The sequence below is a fragment of the Peromyscus californicus genome, unplaced genomic scaffold, assembly GCF_007827085.1.
Source record: "Peromyscus californicus insignis strain IS unplaced genomic scaffold, ASM782708v3 Scaffold_15__1_contigs__length_86483966, whole genome shotgun sequence".
Taxonomy (NCBI): domain Eukaryota; kingdom Metazoa; phylum Chordata; class Mammalia; order Rodentia; family Cricetidae; genus Peromyscus; species Peromyscus californicus.
The window spans coordinates 67,547,495-67,562,960 of record NW_026294447.1 but is presented as its reverse complement, the minus strand read 5'-3'; the positions used below and the strand labels follow the sequence as shown (position 1 = coordinate 67,562,960).

Genomic DNA, 15,466 nt, shown 5'->3' with positions numbered 1-15,466 from the left:
CCCCTGGAACTCATTCAATCCAGTATGCTAAGTTCAAAACTTGTAGGGTGGAAAGCTGGTGAATATTTGGCTTTTATAGAAAGGGAGTGTGCCTCATAAACAGGATAGTTGGAATGTATGGAAAAGTTCCAGTTAAAACAAGACACAAAGCACATGACTAATATTGCCTTTCCAAGTTAGACAAATGCAGCCTTAACTAGGATTTACCTCAGAGGGGCCTCTGGAACATTGCTTGAGTCCTGAGCTGTTGATGGTTTTTGAAGTTCTGAGGCTTCAGTAGAAAGTCTGTACTGAGATATGAGTGGTCTTGACCCCACCTTTTTTCCTGAGTTTGTCTCATTTTCCTACCAGGTGAGTGTCTGAAGACAAATTGACATGTCAGATGAACAAACAAATTGGATCCTTTTTGGATCTACTCTTGTTTGTTGAGTGACAAGTTGGCCCACTCAAGAAATTTCATGGCCTAGGGATAACAGGAACAGCAATCATCAAGCAAACAAATATTCGTTTTGTGTGCTCATCTGCTTCACACATCAAACTATATATACCAAGGTGTTCATGGAATGTAATTTAAACATAATCTACTTTTTAATCTGATTTCTGCATTTACCTGGCCTTCAATCCCCACTCCAGGCCATCCTGTGAGGAGAGAGTCCTTTCTCATTGACAGCTTGGGGAGTAGAGACTCACATATCTTCCAACTACTGTCTAATTGCTCTGTTATTGTTACTTCTGGATTGCTCACCACTAAAACAGCATTTAGTACCAATAGTTCTCAATCTTCCTAATGCTACAACATTTAATACAGTTCTTCATGTTGTGGTGACCTCCAGCCATAAAGTTATTTTCATTGCTACTTCATAACTATAGTTTTGCTACTGAGTGGTGTCTCAGTTACTAAGGCCATCAGAAATATGTGTTTTCCAATGGTCATGAACCATGGGTTGAGAACCACTGATTAAGGCTGATCTTGACCTTTGGCCTCCCTGGGAACTTCTAGTTTATACCAATGACATAACTGTAATTATAATTAATTATACCAGGGTCCTGTTTGATGTAAAAAGTAACTGAAGATAAAGCATAAATTATAGTCACCCTATAGGTGCACCAGTCAGAGCCTTCAAACTGATTATTATGTATAAAAATAAATAATAATGAAAATTTCTGCTATGATCCCTTCTGACCAGGCCTCTTGTGACCATCACTTTCAACACAAATGAAGGTTACCTGTAGCTACATACTGACTCTTCTTGTAAACTGGCATTCAAACTTATGCCGTCCTAGCCCAGTGCAACTGACACACTTTGGACTGCCCCAAAGAGGCACTAGAATGTGCAGTGTCACCCCAACATTCAGGAACATTCATGAACCTGCCCATAGTTAAAACGGCCTTTACCCACTTTGCTTTTCTAATATAATTATGAGATATTTTCTGAATAATGGGAAGGTTGAGTCTTATCCTTGAAACCTAAGGTAACATATAATAAGGGCCTCCTCATCCCCAAATCCCCACCTGGCTTAAAGGAGCAACACTCATAAAGAAGTTCTACTAAGGAATTATTCCATTGTAGGACAGGAACACTTTATGAATGGAAGTTTACCTTTGATCTGAGCAATCAAAGAATGCAAATGGATTTAGTAGTTTTGCATCTGATGAGATTAAGATTAAAAAGTGCTATTTTAGTTATATCATCTCATCATATAGTCAGAGTTCCTTTGAAAAAATTTAATTTTCAAAATAAATTATATTTTCAAATGACTTTCAAAATAAAAGTTGTATTTTCAAAATAAATAATGTCACTAGGGTATGTTTGTTTTCATGAATTGGGAGAATCATGTGCTTTATCTTATTGCTCAAATCTTAAATTAGTCTTTTAATACAAAACCAGAACCAGATATTGAGGTAAATACTGAAAGATCAGAGAGACAAAGGAACAAGCCACTGCCACCTCTAGGACTCCTCAGCCTGAAAAGACTTCAGTTCCTGTCTCCTCGTGCCTTATATACGTTTTTCCACCCAGCCATCACTTCCTTCTTAGTGCTAGGATTAAAGGTATGTGCCACCACTTCCTGGCATCTATGTTTAATCTAGTGGCTTGTTCTGTTCTCTGATTTTCAGGCAGATTTTATTAGGGCACAATATATCACCACATTTCCCCTTTTTTATCTAAAATAATAAAAGAAGGTTATAACTAATATAAGAAAAACTATATAAATAAGTACAATAAGTATATACAATATATACAGTCAAGAATTACGTTAACAATGTCCATTCCATAAACATTTGACAAATTCAGAGAAAATACTTCATTATCTATTCTATTTTGGTGAATCCAAAGTGTTTATTTTCTATCCTAACTTGTATTACCAACCAAAAACTAACTCTCTCTCTCTCTCTCTCTCTCTCTCTCTCTCTCTCTCTCTCTCTCTCTCTCTCTTTCACACACACACACACACACACACACACACACACACACACACACACACACATACACACACACAAACACACGAACACACACAAACACAAAATAATAATAATATAATTAATTAATTCAATTAATTAAAAAGAAACAAAATATGTTGTAGGAGTCGAGCTCCTACCTGTCAAATGGTTCTTGGGAGGAGCAGAGAGGAATGAGGAAGTATTAGATAGAAATATAGGCCTAGACAAGGAGAAAGACAGAGACACAGGATAGCTTCAGGAGGGCCCTGGGTCAATAACCACTTGCCTAGAGTTTTATTCTAATGGGCTTTGTGTACACTACCAAGGGGAGAGGTAAAAGATCTTCCCCTTTCAAGATTGAAGCACAATATATAGTCAAATATAGACCCTTCAAAACACCTGGTAACCACACCCCTGGCCAAATCATCCCATTATGAGCTTGCTGGGTAAAGCAAGCTCAGATTCTCTGACCTTTAGTAAGGCCTTACTAGGGAGCCTCTGTGGGCCCCCACAATATGTTTAAGGAGTCTAGTCATTTTCTACAAGGGAAAGCAAAAAAACAAAATGTGTGTGTGTGTGTGGGGGGGGGGTTATCTTTTCAATGTGGTAAGAGAAGGCTTCACAGTTCTTTTAAAACCACGCACTTAAATTTTTTTGTCTCTCCCTTACTAATTTTTTTAAACTCTCAGATAAAAATTTGTTAGTTAATAGCTGTGTTAATATACTAGTGAAAGGGTTCCTAAAATCAGTTTGTTAGTTAAGATCAGGGTATCTCCATTCTCATCCTCGGATGCAGCTCTGAGTGTCACATACAGACTCAGACAGAAAGGCATGGACCCTTTCACTCTGAATCCTTAGCATTGACTTTTCTGAGGCAAGTTCTCTCTGGTCTGAAGATGGTGGTGGATACTAGAGACATCATGTTGATGTGGCAGGAAGGACAAAACAGGACAGGCAAAGGACAGAAAGCTCCTTTTTGAGAATCTTTCACAGATGACCCATTAAGCAACTTTGGGATAATGTCATCAGAACGATTCATTCAATCACCATCATTGCAAGAGAGGCTGGGAATTGTGACATTCCAGTTCCTCTCAATGTTGCTTTAAAAATCCTGGGGACAGTAATTAAAAAGGAACAGGCAGGACACTAGCCACAGTACTCTAATGGTTTATTACTAACTGGGGTAGACCACTGCAGACATTGGTGGTATTCTGCCTAGACCTCTTTCATCAGGCTGTCAGCTCCTTGTCTTCTGTTTTGAGCTCTGTAGTTTGAGGGATAATAATTGCTCTCTTCTCTGAAGAATTGCTTTCTTTCCAAGGAGCCACATTTCAATGTCAAGGTCAAGCCATTGCAACCCAACTCTACACTGGCCTGCCTACAACCTCTGTCTCTCTAATCTAAGTTTAAAGTTAGGTCTTGCCTTAAGGTGGGACAGATTGTGATGCCATTTGTGCTCTGGGGTCTGCTACTATGTCCTCCCCTGACCATCTTTCTCAATAAGTCACTTGCTAGGAATCTCTATACTTCTTCTCATAATGACCTCATTCCGTCAGTTTCTCTTCAACTACTACTAAGAATTAAACATTATTATACCACCTTCTCTTCTTCTAAAACCCCTCCAGAGTTCTCAACCTCAAAAAGCAAACCAAGAAGGCAAACACAAATACAATTTGCACTTTTCTCTAGATGCATGATAATGTGTGATTTTCTACACATACACACCAACACATGCACAGCAAAAGAAGATGAACCCTTTAGACAAGAGTGCTTTCTCCAAAGACACACTCAGCTTCATTGCTTTGAGTTGAATGCTTATTTACTACAAGTTTGAAATAAATTAAACAATATGGTAGAGAATAAAAAGAGGGGTCTGCTAGCTAATACTGTTTACTATATATGTTAGAAACTAGTAGCTTCTGATTCCATAACTTAGAGTAAACTACACATATAAGACTAAATTTTTAATTACTTATAAATGAATGTAACTGAGATACATATTTGTTCCATAAGTTATTTTAATAGCTAAAGTTTTGACATATGTATTGTAATTCATTTATCTACTGTCTTGTCAGTTCCAAGAGTAGAATTGTTGCTTATAGTCTGAGCACTAAATAAAATAGCAAATGAAAAATGCCAACCTACACTGTTTGAGTGTTGTATATATGAAGTCTAAGGGTGGACTCAGAGGAATAAAAGAAAATGGAAGACCCATGCCCTTTTCTCATCACCCTTTTTTTTTTTTTTGAGTCTCAGTCTCAGGAACTAACTTGCTTGGTCTCATCTTCCTTAGCCTTCAAAAATTCCCTTCACAGATCCCCTTTCAGAGGAGCTCCTCGCCTCCTCCTGATCCCTACTATGCATTGACTTTTGTGTAGCAGGAATCTTAACAGGCCTTATTAATAAAAACAAACTTGGAGCCAGATGTAACATGAATCTTAAAAGTTCTTATTAATAAAATCAAACCTGAACCAGGTATTGGGGTGGCCGCTGGAAGATCAGAGAAGCAGAACAAGCCACAGCCACCTCACCTCACCAGTTCCTCAGTTGATCCTGTTTCCTCAGACTGGAAGTCTCTGTGTCCTCATCCAGAATGAATCTCAGCTGAACTGTTGCTTGAAAGCCTGAATGCTTAACCAGCCAAATGCTTCTAGTTTTTGGTCTTCACGCATTATATACCTTTCTGCTTTCTGCCATCACTTCCTGGGATTAAAGGCTCACTTTCTGGAATTAAAGGCGTGTGTCACTATGCCTGGCTGTTTTCAATGTGGCCTTGAACTCACAGAAATCCAAATGGATTTCTGCCTCTGGAATGCTAGGATTAAAAGTGTGAGTGCCACCATTTTCTAGCCTCTGTATCTAGTGGCTGTTCTGTTCTCTGACCCCAGATAAGTTTATTAGGGTGCACAATATTTTGGGGAACACAATACCACCACACTTTTGTTTCTCAAATCCAATTTTCAGAGAAGTAGTTCTATACTCCTGTTTTTTTAGGGACCTTTAGGAAACTCCAGGTCAAACCTTGGAGTGACTTGATGATTCTAATGACTGAAGCATTGGTGGTGTTCTTTGTTTCTATTTGTACATCGAATAGCAGCATATAGTGAATCTCTGTATTTAAAAAAGCTTCAGTAATCAGGTTCAGTATCTTGAGGATAACCGTAACAAGACATAGGATGAGTATCAAGAAGACGCTGAAGTTACCTTCAAAAATTATACAGACTCTGTGTCTCTGGTTTGACTGTTATCAAAATACAGTGTTGACTTTACTTTTATTTAAGGAAGTAGCTTTATGCAATTATCCAAGCATAATTTGATTTGTATAATAAATAGAAGGAAAGGAATACTGCCTAGAAAAAAAATCACTTTCTTACAAATCATTCCATCTAGGAGTAATAGAAGAATCTGAAATAGGTGCTTTTAATTATCAGAGTCTACAATGCCTGCCAATCCTATTTGTTTTATAAGCTACCTACTAACAACAGATATCATGTGAATCACATCAAAAAATTGTTGTACAGTCCTTACAGCAAGAAAAGAACACTAGAAATCTTGTTTCTAGCCTTCACTTAGTCTGATCATTTGATTTGGGGAAAGCTCTAAGTCTAAACACCAAAACATCTACTGTCTTTTTTGGTTGGGAGAGGTGTTATGCTTGTTATATTTTGCTTGGGGTTCTTGTCTTCTGTTTGAGTTTCCTAACTTCTACTGACTAAATAGTCTCAAAATAATTAGTAAGTGACACCATCTAAACAGAGGACTAAACTGAGCATCATGGACATGCAGTTTCCTAGTATGTCCTCTGTGGGTGATAGGTCCTTATTATTCCATATATGGAGTCATTGACATCATTTCATATGTATCACAGTAAAAACATGAATAAAATGATTGTGTTCTCAGAGAGCTTCTGTAATTTGGTCCCCAGTTGGGCCTGGCTTTTGTTCACAGGACTGGATTGGTACATGTTTCTTTAACTCCCTTGTTCTTAATAATCATTTCAAACAACTAAGTTGAGTACATTAACTTTTCATTTATGTATATTTCTATTTTAGCTACAGTTTAAATTTTTGTCTTATAACAAGAGACTTTCATGTTAAAGATAGACAGCATGGTACATTTACTACATATTTAAACACACACCAGCAGCATCCTTTTGGGAACCTAGATCTAAACACATAAACACACCTACATATAAAGGTATAAGTGTACATATGTCAATATGGATCTCTCCATATAATTAGTAATGTCAATTATTATGCCATTATCACAGGTCCCCTACTGTGTGCTTACTATGTTTGCATGCTTGACCCTACAGCATCATTGTAGAAACAGGTGGTTATGGGTTAGGTACTCATTAGAAGGAGGAAATGAAGTCATAGAGGTTTTAGGCGCATGTTAGTAAGTGGAAGCTGCATGGATGTCTGGTGTTTTCTCCCAGTAATCATTTAGCAATGCAGCCCCAACACATCTGCCCCTTCCAGTTTCATAATGTAATGTGAAAATTTGCTCATAGGTCAAGGAATAAAATTATTTAGAAGGACAATAAGCCATTAAACCCTTTACTGATTTCTGTCACAGAAAAATGACACAGAGTTCAGGGGGACTAAAAAGGTACAAAAGGTGGAATGGAATTGTGTGCTTTAAAACATTGTCCCCATGCTTCCTGTGGCTTAAGGATACACATTATAATCAATACAAAGCTATTGTGTTGTGTTGTATTGTATTGTATCTAAGAATGTAAGCCTAGAAAATAAAGAATAGTGAATGTAAGGCAACAGCAATGGACAAAAGACTGAGCAAGCAGACACTGCAATCATAGATGGGGGAGGAACTACTCAAGCCCACATCCTAATGAGGTGTCAGGGCAGGGCCCTGGGCTGCCAGGAAACCACCTCGTTCTTGCATTAGGAATGAGAAAGCCAGTGAGCCAAGCAGACCCAGAGGCTGATGACAAATGCCAGAGTCTACAAACAGCACTTGTGCATTGATATGTGTGCTTTGTAAGGATTTCTCCTCTCACAGAAATATGTATGTGTGTCTGTATGTGTGTGTGTGTGAGAGAGAGAATTTATATTACATGCTGACTAACAGTTCTTATAATAATTTGTCCACTCAGTGACAAGAATTGCCATAATTAACATGTTGTTTAAATGTTAGGCATTTTTAACTTGCATATTTTTAAATTAAAGAGCAATCTCTTAAAATTTTATCTGGCAAGGCATATCTGTGAAGTGTAACCATGACACTGTCCAGAAATAATGTTTGATACTGTTCCCATGGAGTTCAGTTCCCTGCCTTCTCCCAGATCTGCAGAGCCATCAGTCCTGTCTCCTCTAAATCCATTTCTGGGCTCTTTCATTGTCTGTAGTTCTATAGACTCTGAGCAATGTCATCTCTGGGATCTGTGATTCATTGATAAGACCATGGTCTCTATCCACCTTGACTATCATTTTTAGGTATCTGAAGTTGGAGAATAGAGGTTGGCCCTGGAAATATTTTAAAATAAAAAAATATTAAGAAAACTTTTATAGCTCTTCATGGCCACTCATTTGGATAGTCTAGCACATGGTCAGGAAGATGACTGCTACTTCAAGGTCAGCCTGGGCTATACAGAGTTCCAGGCAAGATAAAAAAAAAAGGAAAGAAAAAGATTTTTTTGCTTGTAAATTTGCTATGCTTTCTATATACTGTGGAAGTAGGAGCCTAACATAAGCTTTAACCTGGGAGTACTTAGGTCAGAATTGGACAAATATTAGTAATAAGAACCAGAGCCCTAGATTCTGTATCTGTCCTTCCTGGATTCTGAAAACTTGACTGGCAATGCAAAGTTCTACCTGTTAAATCAGATGCCCATTCAAGTCTAAACTGAAATAGATGTCACTCCATGTTCCGGTAAGGTCAAAGCCAGCACTAGTAAAGGTCAAGTGAGGTCTGTATCTTACTTATTTCTTGTTGACATAACAGTATATCTGATATTAAGTAATTTATAAGAGGTTTGCTTCTCATAGCTCTGGGGGCTGGGAAATACACCATAAAGGAGCAGGCATTCCATCCTAATGAGGATCCTCTACCTTCACATGACAGAGACCAAAAGGCAAAAGGGGGCAACCACAGAGAAGCCTCTTCTATAAGGGCTATTGTCTCACTCACAAGGGAGGAACCTCGGACATAGTTATACCCTAAAGGCCCCACCTCAAACACTGCATTGGAGATGAATACACTCAGACCACAGGAGTTTGCCAGTGTCCCTGATTTCTAACCCATTTTGGTTTTCTTTCTGGAAATAAAACTGAAAAGGTCACTCCGTCTTCTGAATATTTTAAGAAGAAGCAGGTTTTTTTGTTTTGTTTTGTTTTTTTTTACATTTTGCAGACTAAGCCAGATAGAAGATTTGGAATAGGGAGTCTCCATATTTAGATGGCCAAGCTGGTAGTGAAGAGAGCCCAAACACAAGTTATTTTTAGTTCTTGGAATTCTAGACTAGATCTTGGAAGATCAGTGAAGAATTCTTAGACTGTATATATATATATATATATATATATATATATATATATATATATATATATATATATATCACAAAAAAGGGTTGTTCTAAAGCCAAAGATGAAGGGTAGGAGGAACCATAGAGTAAATAATAGACCATGAGAGAGGGTGTTAGGGAATAGTGTATGAAGCTTAATGCAAAGCCTGCCTAGGGAAGTCAGGGGAGGGTGCACACTAGCCTGACACTCTGCTATAGTTAGTGCCTCTCTACTGTAGTTACCACCCTCGCTCTGCCCACTCCAACACCTGTGCTATGACACATCCAAGTCAGAACTGTTTCACAGTGGATTCCAGAACATTTAGGAAAGTTGAAAGAGAGAAGAAAAATTGCAATGGGAATTTGATAGGCTATGTCCCCGTAAATCCTATGTTTATGTGTGATTATGTCCATAGGTATTCACATTTTAATGCTGAATGCATTTTTAAGGAGGGAAATACAGATTAAAAGATGTGAACTAAGATAGCAAAGAGAGTACCAGAGACACTGGTACTCTATGGAGCAATGATTAAAGAGCCCCACCCTTGCCCCTTTCTATTGCTCTAAAATAGAGAGAGCCTCACCACATTATAGCTATTTGATGAAATATCCTGTGTTTGTTACACAATCTGCATATTCTCTCCCACCTGAAATGTACGTGACTTGTAGTTGTGATGTCCACCCCATTCACTGTGTGTCTATGAGTAAAGGGGGAGGTACATAAATCCCAGTGCCTGTAGGCCATTTCAGGTTAAAGGATAAAATATAGGAAAACTGGCCCACTAAACTCAAGAAAAAAAAAATGATACATTCTTATTCTGTATTAGAGTCTATGTTTCTATGTTTACAATAATGAGCATTGTTTTCCTTAAGAACTGAGTACATGGAGGAATAAAGGCAATTTTAAGATAGAGCTATCTATTCAGATACAGCCCAGCAAAGGAATCAATGATCTTAATGTGACCCAGTCTGAAAAACCACACTGAATTAGCTAAAAGGGCTCACTCACTTTAACCACTCTGTGTCTAAAATACTGAATCATGCCACAGTGTCTAGATCTGCATTACACAAAATAATCAATATTAACGCAATCAGACCTTCCACAGGAACTACTTTAAATGTCCATCAAGGTTACTTCTCAGAAATTTCCCTCACTGTGACTCAGCATGGCTTCACATGTTGATATGCTAATTTTTACAGGAAAAACATCAGAAGGAAAAGTACCTGCTTGGTTCAGAGATTATGAATTATGACTTCAATGAACTAAAACTTTAAAGGATCCCCTTGCAGTGCAGCACAACCTATAATAAAGCTAAAGCCCAAGATACAACCAAGGTCACATTTCTACTCTCCTCCTCTCTCCTGATCTTAGAAAATTAAATGCTCTCCAGGTGCTTGTTAATGGCAACGAGCAAGTTAATGTTTCCTAAAGAAACTATACATTATCTGATGCCATCTGTTTTTAACAAAAGATGACCTTATTTCACTTTTCCAACTGCACTTCAAACTGTGTACACTTTCCACCTTGAAAGAAAAGCTTAATGGTTCCTCTTTACTTGAATTCCAGAACACAATAGATGTGCCTCTTCAAACGTGGTCTCCTGTGCCAGGTGCCTCCAGATGGGTCCAGAATGCGGATGGTGTGTTCAAGAGGTGTGCCTTTTTTGTTGTTGTTTTTGTTTGTTATTGTTGCTGCTACTTTTGAGTTTTTCATCCTTAACTTTCTCTCTAACCTGACTTCATCCCCCTAATATTCTATACTATAAAGATGCATCAGGAACAAGAAAGATAACCCTGAGCATCAGGAAAATTTTATTTGGTTTTCTGTGGAAAAGCAGCTTATCTGGTTGAATATAAAATCAAGTGTAACATTTTTATTAGGAAAAGTGTGGTAATTTTGACATGAAGTGCAAACCATTTTATGTTTTCCATCTGTTTTATAGAAGAAGTTGGCAAATATATATAATAACTTTTGATAGTTCAGTAGACTTTGATATAAGATTCTTCTGCAACTTGCAGAACAAAGTTATATGCCCAAGTTTGATTGCTTTCTTAATACTTGCTTATAAAAGAAAAGTAAGATGATTCATTGGTCCATTTTACTTGTTTTTAATATGAAATACTAAAAGTTCAGTTATTTCCTAACATTGTATAGCAATTTTTGGTTTCTCATGGAAAATGTGATTCCTTTATTTTTACACTTGAACCTGTTCCTGAAGTATTGCGTATATTTAAATTCTATGGAGTGGAGAATAATTCAGTATTATTGTTAAAAGTTAATGTTTTTCATTCTGTGCAGAGAAACAAATTCCAACAAAATTCTTAATAAAAATTAAAATGACTTCTTTTTGTCTTGCTCTAAAGTTGTTTTATGAGGTATTTAAAATCAATAATCTTAAGTCAGGGGCACTTGCATATAATGTTTTCCCAAGGTGTCATCTGCTAAATTGGAATCTCTTTGTGAGATTGCCTGGGTAGTTTTGTAGTTATTTATGCAACTCCTGGGAATTGCAACTAACAGGCTTTCAGAGACTTCTCCCTGACATGGACATGAATCTCTAGTTTTACTTCCTCTAATTTAGTTCAACGACTAAACTTCCATTATACTGTCACCCTCTCTTCTTACCCCCCACTTCATGCATGAAGCAGGAAGACAGAGACCATTGAAAAGTAGCAAGGATGATGGGTATCACTCTCTTCTATGAACAAATTAGGGTACAAGCACAGAAGGGATTCACATACAGTAGCCATATCTAAAAGTTACCTTTTCTGCTGACAGTCTCATGTAATCCTGTGTGCTTTGGGCTAACATAATGGGAAAAATCAGATGTCATTAATTAACAAGGAAGTACTTTATCACAACTCATCAAGTCAGACAATGTCACAAAAAGGAAGATTCCAGAGTTTCTTAGTACAAGTTTTATCATCCAAAGACTAGACAGAATTCTTGCCATTCTCTGAACGACAATTTCCTCACTCATCTCTAGAGGCTTGAATATGGAATTGACTTGTAGGGTTCTCTGTTAGGAATGTTTTGTGGCCTGATTTTCCTGACCCTAAGCCAGTTATTCACTCATCACTAAAGAAGATCCTTCGAGCCCTACTGTTTGTGCCAAGCCAATTTCAGTTGCTGAGTGCTTCAGTGGGAGTTGTTGGAAGGAGCTTTCTGAAATATGCTTCAAAGCCTAGTTGTCAGCCAAGTGTGACATCAGGTCCCAGAGACCACTCCTCCTCATATTTGTGATTGGCACAAAAGGGGAGAAAAATGGCAGCCCTGAAAATACCCATGTGTCTTGTCACAGAAGCAGGGACTTAGGAGTGTGCCAAGGAATGGGAATTGAGAAGGAAGAAAGCCAACGCAAGGGAGGTGCTGAAAGGTACAAAGGAAACCTGTTTCAACTGTTGCACTTGCAAACAGGGACATTGGGGAGAATTTGCAAGATTATTCTTGTCTACATACCACAGTGTAAGGTAGTATATATAGTTTAGAAAGATCAAACCCTAGTTCCAAGTTTCTAACTATAAACTATGTAAACAACTATGTACACTATGTTGCTTCATCCCTTTAAATCATTTCCCTATCTCTAAAATGGAAAAACTGATTGTATCCACCTGACACTTTAACCAATAGATAATGAAGTAACATACAGCATAGGACATTGCTTGAGATGCAGGAGTTGTGACTATAGATACTTATGTTTAAGGAACTGGGACTGCTGAGCCAATAATTCAACCAGGAGCTGGGGAGATGGCTCAGAGTGAAAGTGCTTCCTGTACAAGGACCTCAGTTAGGACCCCCATTACCCATATCAAATCCAGGTGTAGTGGCACACATATGTAACTCCAATACTGGAAAGTGAAGACAGACATATTCCTAGGGCTTGCTGGCAAGATAGTCTAGTTGAAATGGCAAACACCAGATTCAGTAAAAAGACCATATCTCAAAAACTAAGGTAAAGAAGCAATGGAAAAAGACATCTAAACATCAACTTCTACTCTCCACATGTACTTGTATGGGCAAGCACAGTTGCATACACATACATACACCACATATGCACACAAAAATAATAATAAAATAAAATAAAAAATAACACAATCTCTGAAGGTACAATCTGCCATTATTCATATTACTAAGAGTAGGAATTGTGTAATCCCTGTAGGCTGGCATGATATCAAGAGGTGAGATCACCCATCATATAGACACAGATATAGGTGGTGACCCTGATTCCTCAGCCAGAAAAAAGATGGAGGGAAAGAAAAGGGTGAGGGAGTGTTTTCCTGATCATGATGATAATGAACAAAAAATAGCTTAATAAACATGACTTGTATAATTTTCAAAGCTGGTCAAAATCCCATCCCCTCCAAGGCTCAGGCAATACTCCAGAAGGGATGGTAGAAAAGATGTAAGAGCTTGAAGATAAGGCTAAGAAATGCTATCTACTAGGAATGAGGAAGCCCTTGCACTCCAAAACTCATAGCAGTTGTGGCTACCTGCACTGGGCCTGCATAAGACTGGTCTTGTCAACAACTGGTTATGAATGGGAGAGAGGTTCACAGAGCCCTTCCCTCCCTACCAAAATACTAGCAACTAAAAGATCCTAAGAGAAGTATGGTCATTGTCTTTAGCTGTGAACTAAATGGTGAGCCCACAGGCTTTAGTACATAATTCAAACCCATGAACACAAAGACAGTCCTGGGTAAACAGGAGGTCACAAAACAAAACAAATAGACTTGAATGTGGGAAAAAGCTTTGTAGGGAGGAGGAGGCATTAGTGGTCAAGGGAAATAAAGGGGGAATAATAGTAATCAGAGAGTATTATATGCACATATGAAACTGTCAAAAAATTTAATAAAAATCCTGTCTCAAAAATCACTATAATATAGACAGTATATACTCAATCTGCTTGCATTCTTAAATGGCATTTTAATCTATCATTCCATAATCTCTATTTTCCCTTCCTTCCATGGTCAATAAAACTATTAGAAAAACAATTGAGATAGAAAGGACTTTATTAATATTACCTAGTTAACACTCATGTTTCTAGTTAACATGGTTAAGAGCCACATTGTTTTGAGCAATTCTCTTCTGTCTTGGCTAACACAGCCATCACAGACAGTATCACAGTGTGGGCCTGACTTGAAACCACAGTTATCATAGAATAGGATGTGAAGGGCACTCACTGTTCAAAGCGAGATGATAAGACCCTTCCATTTCCAAGCAGATTGCTGGTTTTGGAAGCCCCAAAGACTCAGACATTAGTAGGGGGAAATGCATTTTGTTTATACACCCAGAGTTTTGTGCTAATTCACAGAAGCGGTAACTGGTGAAAAGCCAGTGACTTCAGCCTGGGACTCTCATTCTCAACAGATCTTAGCTACAGAGTCTGATTTCCCCAGTATTTTTCTTGAAGAAAAGGTAAAACATAAGGGTTAGAAGAAATTAAAATGACATAATCTGCCAAGAAATTAAAAGAGTGTGGTTTCAAATTGCTTTTCTTTCAAACGGAAATTAAGCCACAATGGGCAAGCGCCTTTTCTTTCCTTTTCAAACCTAATTGGCCAATTGGCAATGCTTTTCTGACTTAGTGCTTACAGTGGGCTAAAACAGCCATTCTGATTCAGACATTGCAAAATAATTGAGAAGATTTTGCTATTTCAGCAAAACTATTTGACATTTAAAGGTCACATGGCATATAGCTTGATGTATACTTACAGGAAAGTAGTCACCCTTCCTTTCTCGGTTCTGTACACCCAAGTTCAGAAAGTCTAGTAGGCTGAAAAGGAAGATGGGAGCTGTTTATATTTTATTTCCATTGCACGATCTAAAATCTTGGGGATGCTTTATCTGGAAAACACATGTGGCCCTTCACATGACATATGAGTACAAACCTTTTGTACTCTCAGTGTCCCCACAATGGGAGAAAGAGTTCTTCACCTAACCTGAAGCACACCAGGAACTAGGAATGGTGGCACATGCTGTAGCAGTTACTGGCTACCTTTCTCTGAGGAACTCCAAGCAGTTTATACACTACAGCTGGCTGATAGGTGTTACCAGCTAATATGATAAATTTAGATATAAGTAAAGGCTCTGATTTGTAAACTTCTGGTTAAAATCTAGGTGAAGGTTAAATGCAAGGCAAATTAAAATGTCTGTTTCCACTGTACCATTTAGCAAATACCTGGAAAGTTCGGTTAGAAAGAAAGGCACATTACCTTCTACTTTTCATTGTGTTAGGATCACCAGCAAGAGCCATACACTAATTAGGAATAAACACTGTGAAGACCAGACAGCTGCCAAACACAGTCTGCAGCATGTTCTTCTTGCCTGGTTCTATTACCGTCTTCTAAAAATGGGGCATTTTGACATGAACCATGTAAAGACAGACAAAATGTCGCATTTATCCTACGGACTTTAATTTTCCAAGTCATGCTCTAAATTGAGAAAGAACAAACATTTTTTGAATGTTTTATATTGCCTGGTATGATTCTACCTAATTGTTCCC

General features: G+C 37.9%; 1 protein-coding gene across 1 annotated transcript in view; it reads left to right on the top strand.

Moving 5' to 3' along the window:
- The window catches only part of Itgb8 (integrin subunit beta 8), an 83,220-nt gene that overhangs the window by 25,618 nt on the left and 42,136 nt on the right, over window positions 1-15,466 (top strand). The window contains exon 2 of the mRNA XM_052739209.1: window positions 10,531-10,616. Within this exon, the coding sequence (XP_052595169.1) occupies window positions 10,531-10,616 (86 nt within the window). The remainder of the gene's footprint in view (window positions 1-10,530; window positions 10,617-15,466) is intronic.